This window comes from Maniola jurtina, chromosome 20 (genome assembly GCF_905333055.1).
Source record: "Maniola jurtina chromosome 20, ilManJurt1.1, whole genome shotgun sequence".
Classification (NCBI taxonomy): Eukaryota; Metazoa; Arthropoda; class Insecta; order Lepidoptera; family Nymphalidae; genus Maniola; species Maniola jurtina.
The window spans coordinates 6,810,772-6,819,191 of record NC_060048.1 but is presented as its reverse complement, the minus strand read 5'-3'; the positions used below and the strand labels follow the sequence as shown (position 1 = coordinate 6,819,191).

At 38.4% G+C, this 8,420-nt stretch overlaps 1 protein-coding gene across 1 annotated transcript; it reads left to right on the top strand.

The window, feature by feature from the left end:
• Window positions 1-4,055: 4,055 nt before the first annotated feature.
• Window positions 4,056-8,275, top strand: LOC123875619 (dentin sialophosphoprotein-like). Its single transcript, XM_045921545.1, has 4 exons — window positions 4,056-4,224; window positions 5,106-5,193; window positions 5,752-5,874; window positions 6,370-8,275. The coding sequence occupies exons 1-4, from the start codon at window positions 4,136-4,138 to the stop codon at window positions 8,224-8,226; spliced, it is 2,157 nt and encodes a 718-aa protein (XP_045777501.1). The 5' UTR covers window positions 4,056-4,135; the 3' UTR covers window positions 8,227-8,275.
• Window positions 8,276-8,420: the final 145 nt, after the last annotated feature.

The following is an 8,420-nucleotide window of genomic DNA, read 5'->3' as shown; positions in this document are numbered from 1 at the left end:
GTGTAGTACAAAAATGTATGAATACTAGTCGTACGAATTTAGTGAGCACACTGAATACGTTTTTCTCCGTCTAATAGAGAATGACCCGATTCCAGATTATTTTCGGACGTCGGAATTACTACTAAAGAGACCCAATCTGTGTGATCCCATAGAACTTGAAAGATCGGGATTGTTCGTGCATATTCGTACGTTTTCCCCAAATCGTATGAAAACGCATCCAAAGTGCGGTCAATCTTACTATTTTTTAAATAGACGTCAACTTTCCTTAGCAGCAATTCAGCGAATGTAACCAAAAAATCTCCTTTTATTTGTAAATATTTAAATTAAATTATTTGATATGAACGTTTTGTGTTAACAGCAACGCTATAGCTATTTTGCGCGCACAGCAAGAACCAAACAGGTGAAATAACATGATAAAAATTATATGTACTACGACAAAATTTTATTTTTCTGGACATGTTAAGTGTACATCGTTACAACATCGCCTACAATGTTGGTATATTTTGAATATTATTTTATATTCCACCTCTAGAGTGTACTGTATGACAGATTTAGAATGTATAATTGTACTATATTATGTGATAAAGGAAATAAGCACAAGATAAATCATAGTGAAGCCTAATGAAATGTACGTTTTTATTTCTCAACATAATCATATCCGAGGATTGTCTGGTTGCGAAAGTAAAGGGGCGTAGCCAAGCGACGTTTTGACCCCGTAATGGTACCTGTTTTAAATATTAAAAAACTGTATAAATATCTAAATTAATTAAATTTTACTACGTCCGAATTGATTTCGTGTTTATATGTTTGATGAAAGAAATGCAAATACCATGTTTTTAAACAATATAACATCTACATTTTTTGAACCTTCAGTTCTTTACTAGTTGTCTAGTAAATACAACTAGTAAAGAACTGAAGGTCCAACAACAAACAACAAGCACGCGCCATTCAAAAGACACCAATAAAATATCTGATGAGGTTTACAACCGAATTGACAAACCAAATTGACAAAATCGGTTGTAAAACTCATCAGATTAAGACAAATCTCTTCACCAAATTGACATATCGGATAAGAGTTCAATCTTTTCACAGTAATTTTCCCTCTGGAAAAGAAATGCCATATTCTTAAAAGAAAAGAAAGAACCCTTGTAGGATCACTTCGTTGTTTGTCTGTCTGTCATGTTTGTCAAGAACCACCAATGGATTCAAAACCTAGATACTACTAGGTAAGTTAAGGTACTTCCTACCTACTGTTGACCTAGAATCATGAAATTTGCCAGGTAGTAATGTCATAGCACAAGTAAAGGGGAAAATCCGAAAACCGTAAATTTGTGGTTACATCACAAAAATATAAAGTACCATGTTACGGAACCGTTCGTGTGTGAGTCCGGTTCGCACTTGACCTGTTTTTTTAGTTTTTCCTTCTCCTAGTGGTTGTGCCTTTTTTAGGTATTGGGTCGAGTCAGGGTCAAGAATTTACAGGTTCATCCAAATATTTCATTGGAAAATGCATTTGTGGTCTGTTCTCTCAAAAAATATAAAGAGGAGGACAAGTGAACAAGATTTTTTGATGTCCTAAAATGATAGAGGCAACGAGACACCAAACTATGTGATGAGTAATCTCTATTCTATTTGATCTATTTTGATGACGTTAAAATGTAAGACATAGGTAAATATTTTATCTCAAATATGCACAAATTTACGGCCGAAATCAATAATAGGTAATAATCAATCTATCCGTAATCTGTTGGTAAGTTACTAAGCCACGCGTGACATTGGGATGGGGATCCACAGGCAAAGCTGAACTCTGAGGGCGCCACAATGCAAGCTGTCATCTATAGTTTCTTACCTGTCTTTTCAGTGGCGTGCACGGTGCATAAGTTAAAGCTAGGGTAAGCAATATGGTATGAACTTATTATGTAGCAGGTCGTAATGGAAAATAAGTGTTGATTTATTACAACTAGGGTAGGCAGTTCTTTTGTACCTCTATGAGCTGCACTCCACTGCTTAGATTGTGGAGGTTTCTTATTACATGACAATATTTTTTTATTCAGATATACAAGTTAGCCTTTTACTGCAATCCCACCTGGTGGTAAGGGATGACGCAGTCTAAGATGGAAACGGGCTCACATGGAAGGGGTGTGGCAGTTTTTATCAAGTCCTTTTGGATTCTACGCGGCATTGTACCGGAACGCTAAATCGCTTGGCGGCACGGCTTTGCCAGTAGAGTGGTAACTAGCCACGGCTAAAGGCTTCGACCAGACCAGAAATTATGAAATTTTAAACCCCTTGCCGGGAATTGAACCCGGGATCTCCCACTTATAGTACGACAGCGCTTACCACTGTGCCAGTAAGGTCGTCATTGCTAAAAATTATAGCGTTTGACAGCTCAATATAGTCTATGAGTCTGCTCTACAGAATACAGATCTATGGCCAGTTTGCTATGCGCCACCCTTGGATGAAGGATTATCTCTATGGCGCCACCCGTCGGGATTTTTTTTTCTTTAAATCTGGCTTTACTCTGATTAGCCAATGTCAAGTTTGTAGTTATTTTCAAGTTATTGAATCTATACAAGTATGGACTCCGTCTGCGCCGGCGCCCGCCGACATACGCGCGGCGCCCCTTTAGAGCGCTTCCCAGTCAGTTCCACCACCAAAAAACACCAACTAACACAAAAACCAGCCACTCTTAACAAAAAAAAAACTCCAAACAAGCACAGCACGCGCGCCAGCAAACGCCATCACAGACGGAGTCCCTGTCGGGATCTTGGATGAAGGATACTATCTCTATGGTCGGGATAAATAAATTGGCAGCGTGGATCCCCATTGACAAAAAAATTGCACAATTTTTGAAAAATAACAACATTGCTAAGTAACCTATCAATAGATTACAGATAAAAAAAGATTGTTGATTTCGGCGGTTAATTAAGATTTTTTGCAGTTGATGTTTCAGTGGTTTGTTTTATTTAAACCAAATAAATGTACATAATAAGTGTGATAGGGACGCAACGGTCTCACTAAAATAAAAATTGTTGTAAGCATTTCAAGATTTTTCATTATTCTTAATTTTAACACTGTATTGGTACAGTTAGTTTCAGGTATACAAAGGTCACCTCTTGCGGCGTAGTATTGTAATCTTTTTGGGTTGCCTTATAAATAAAATAAATTGAAAAAAGCGGTGATAGCTAAGTGGTTAAGACGTCGACTGATCCCGGGGGTCCGGGGTTCAATCCTTGGCTCTAACTTTTCGGAGTTATGTGCGATTTAAGTGGGTAATTAAATATCACTAGCTGTAACGATGAAGGAAAACATCGTGAGGAAACCTGCATGCATGAGTTCTCCATAATGTTTTTTTTTGTTTTAAAAAAGGATATTAGCCATGCTAATCATGCCTAATACTTCCCTTTCCCCTCCAATTAAGCGTAAAGCTTGTGCCAGGAGTGGGTATGACAATAGTGCAACGGATGGGGGTTTGAACCGCCGACCTTTCGGAATTCAGTCCGCTCCTCTACCGTTGAGCTATCGAGGCTCTGATGTTCTCAAAGGAGTGTTACTTATTTTCAGAGAAACAAAATGTGTGGGAGTGGTGTAAGTATGCATTTCAACCTACCTGTACTCTATCCATGGAGAAAAGTATAGGGTTCTCTCTGTTACGTAAACCCATACAAATGACAAAGACAAAAAGTCAAGGGCGTTAACCATTTTAAGTGATCAACTTTTTTCGAATTGAATTTCGAATGTTTTTTGAAAACAGGTTCAAATAGGGTGGTACGGAAAACATAGGTTCGTTTGTTGTTGTTGTTGATAGAGTATACCTAATATATCTATACCTAATAGATCTATACCTACGTTGAAAGCGTCTACTAACACTATCTCACACACGGTTTCTCAAAAAAAAGTATCGTCTGACGATCCTGGGATTTGATAGATTTCGTTGCTAGAGTGAACTATACAAAAAAAGTAAAATATCAGGTAAGTCACATAAAAGAACTCTTTTTTGAAAGAAAAAGGTATAGACACAGTGTCACTCATACTCATAACAATAAGATAACAATTGTTAATTGACATTAATTGTTTATTGATCAATTTTACGAAAGATTGGATCATTTTATTGATACAAAGAAAAGGCTCAGAGATGCAATTCTTCATAGTTCTATTGCTACTCGGTTCCTGTGTTATGCTGAGCAGAGGTAGACCTGCACGCCTAGAGGACACCAACGACAGGTGTATATTTTACTAGCTGCACCACCTCGGCTTCGCTCGGTTGGAGTTTCTGGAATCATTTCTTATAGGCGCCATTTCCATGGACGAGAGAATCGCGGCGGTAGCAAACCATGCCACCAAATTCGGTTTCCTAGGGGCCAAGTTCTACAGGGATGTACGGGAGCGACTCGACGCACTCGCCAGTACAAGCGACTATTGAAACCTAGCTTTGTCGCTGACTACCAAAGGGTTTCCCACCGAGCGGTGCTATGCTCGGTAACGCCAGCTGGGTCAACGGTTGTATCTTGAAACTTCTATAAATACCTATAGTGCTGAGTTCAGAAAACCGTTCTAGTGCGATTCCGATTTGCGTGTTCTCCTTTGAATTCCGGTTAAGGTACCCGTGCTGCCATCTAGTGCGAGCGTCGTGAGTAGTCTGCCTTAGGTCCGTGTTCCAGTGATTGTTGATTGATTTCTTCATATGAGTGAGAAACGCCATCTGCTTGCGGTGACAGGACAACTGATTCCGACGATAGTAGGTCGAACTCCTTGCGATTCCCTCGTCTGTGGAGAAGGGGCCTTCTAGATCAAATGGTTCGATCGGCGCACTATCAGTCAATACTCAATTAGTTTTTTTTTATATTCGTTAGATTATGCCCGCAACTACGGTCAAATGGATTTAGGTTTAGTAAAATTCCCGAAGGAACTCTCTAGGACAAAAAATAGCCTATAGTTACCTATACCCTGGAATGCAAGCATCACTGTACCGAATTTCGTCAAAACTAGTTTAATGGATGAGCCGTTAAGAGCTAGCAGACAGACAATCAATCAATAGGTAGGTAGTAGATACCTACCTACTTATCCTAAAGTCCACAGAATACAATATTTTGATTATTTTAAAGTGAGACAGCAGAGGTTGAGTATGAAGGAAACGATGACACGGCTGCTGAAGATTATCTTCGCGAGGACCAAGAACCTACGATGGAAGAGGTTTGTACTATCTACCACTTGAGCGCCATCTCCACGGACGAGAGAATCGCCATGACACCAAATTCCATACAACTCTTATGTCCCGGTCACCAACGCGATGTTCAACGGCGTTTAAAATTGCTAAACCCCTTCCAGGTTTGCCCGCTTCCATCTTAGACTGCATCATCACTTACCACCAGATGAGATTGCAGTCAAGGGCTAACTTGTATCTGAATAAAAACAAAATCTAAACGTGTTCAACTTTCTATAGGCTAATATAATTGCCGGAATACTAAATCGCTTGGTGGCTCGATTTTGCCAGTGACTAGGCCACGGCCGAAGTCACCTACCAGCCTCATAGCAGACTAGAACTGTGCCAATCTAGAATTTATAAATTTCAAAATAAACCTTGGTGGGAATCGAATCTGCACTACTCTGTTTATCAGACAGTCCAGGTAGTTCGTTAAAATATTTAAATAAATGACACGCGAGATAAATGCCATGCTAGAATGAAGTAGATCATGTCTGGATTATTAAAAATCTATCTATTTATATATATTTATCTATCTATCTCTTTAGGCTCAACAAAAATATGGTAGACGTGAAGATGTTGAGCAGGAGTCCCAAGAAGAAGGTGACGCACGTGACTCCGAAGATGCCTCCGATCAACAGCCTGCACAGGATAAATATTCATATGACTCAGTTAGTATCTTTCTTCTTTCTTTATAGTCTTACTAGAGGATGCCCGCGACTTCGTCCGCGTGGATTTAGGTTTTCTAAAGATCCCGTGGGAACTATTTGATTTTCCGAGATAAAAAGTTGCCTATGTCAATTACAAGGACGCAAGCTACCTCCGTACCTTTCATACAAATCGGTTGAGCGGATGGGTTTTTGGGAATCCCGTGGGAACTCTTTGATTTTCCGGGATAAAAAGTAGCCCGGGATATAAGCTAACCCTGTACCAAATTTCGTCAAAATCGGTTAAACTGTTGGGCCGTGAAAAGGTAGCAGACAGACAGACAGACAGACACACTTTCGCATTAATAATATATTAGTATGGATTTCTGATTAAAGGTCGTGACTCTTTTCCATTCATGACACAATGGCAGGAGTTTTCTTGGGATAATAATTAGTATGCGATAGGTTCTATACTGTACCTACTGATACTTTACTTAATAAAACTTAATACTATTGTAGCTTTCAGATAATAATTCGGGCTCTCGAAAAGAAAGAGAACGTCACGGAATTACAAATTTTAACACTGAAAGTGAAAGGGATTACATTTCCGAAAGAGAACGCTCAAGAAAATCCCAACAATTTGATGAAGCAGGCAATGCACCTAATAATTTTTACTCTCGTTCCCATAACAATCGACCACTGAAGGATTTATCCATAAACGGGAGACCCGTAGACACCAATCCTGAATATGGTGATATGTTATTTAAAATGAAACCTGCTGTAACAAGCAGACAACAAAATGGTTTAGCTGAAGAAGCGGGTGAACAATCTCGTACACAACAATACTATAATAATATGCACTCAAAAAGTAGGGTCCAGGAGAGTGAAAATACTATGAATTATGATAGAGATCGACGTCATGCACAAAGTGTCGAAGATAAACAAACTGATTCTACTCGCACGCCTGACGACAAACAGGAAGCAGACATTACAAACGAGAACAGTGAAATTGATATCATAAGAAATATCAAAAAACTTTCGGAACAAGACCTAGAAGAATTACTGAATTCTCTTCCTGATGACAAAAAGGCACTTTTGATGAAAATAATGGACAAAAGAGAAATTACGAAAAAAGCTGGTGCGGTCGATGAAAGTAGTTATTTAGAGGGAGGTCAACCTGATACGAGCAAACTAGAAGGAGGGTATTCAGTAGATTCTAACACAGAATCTTCAATGACTACTACTGATACAAGTAAACAAACTGAAAATAGCGATAATTTGAGCTCTAAATCTCCTGATAATGAAAATGACTCGAGAGGATCTGGAAGTAAATCTGAAATCATAAATAACACTGACGTGAAAAACAGTGAACCAGCCATTCGAATAGAAAGTGAAAGTTCTAATACAGACTCAAAAAATGATGTGAATATTAATTCCGATGCTGAGCAAATTTCTAAAAACGAGAAACGTGAAACTAATTATAAAGACTTGACAAATGAAAAAATGTCTTCAGAAGATTCTCAAATCTCAGATAATCAGTTTGATGATATTTCAGTTAATCAAGACGACCAGTGTTCTGAAAATGAAGATTGGATTGACACTAGGTTGAATGAACCTATAGAAAGTAACGACCGTAGTGGCACATCAAAAAGAGAGATTTTTCAGAGCGAGCCATTAGCAAATCAGGATTGTGTAAAGTCATTAGAAGAATCATTTCCTGCTGCCAACTCCTACGAAGATAATAATCTAGAATCAGAGATGGCGCCTTTAATAAGAGTGAAGAGAACTGAAAAAGACCATCATATTAAAAAAAGAAATTCGTTACTACCATCCGACGCAAAAGTGCACTATGCTCCTAGAGTTGAAAGTGAAGATAATGAAAATGAAGAGAAAGGTGAATTCGAGGATTACGGAATGCTCGATCGTGCTACCAATTTTATAAGAAACGGTCAGGAAGGCAAATTAAACAAAGATACTGTTTCAGCCAACAGCAACATACAAAATCGATATTTACAATGTGATAAAAGTGATTCAGAATTACGTCCATGTGGCGTCTCACATAAGAAAGATAAATTGAGCCTCGGGTCAGATACTGATAACGTACTTTCAGGTATAGAGGGAGTAGACGATAACTTAATGTACAATAGTGGATCACGTGGAAAGAGAACTCTCAAAAGCTCGAATGATAATACTGGCAAAATAAACTTGAACCGAAATGGTCGTACAGTTGGACCAATGAACGATGCCGTAACTGACAATTCCATAAATGCATCTCAGTACCAAGATGATGAAGCTTTTGGATCTTTAACGAATAATTCTGAAGAAGACGTCAGTCGGTTTAAAAGGGTAAGGCAAGTTAAGGATTCCCAAAAATGATTTAGTAGGTACCTACTTATAACAAACCCTTAATTTTTATTGATAGACTTTTAATTAATATTATATTATTTGTATAAGCATTTTAAGACTGCGATTGATGATAGATTTAACTAGATTTTATAATGAAATATACATTTGTTGCACATTTTGATTGGTTTTTTCTGGTCAAGTCAAGGTGCTCTAGAGTGGCGATC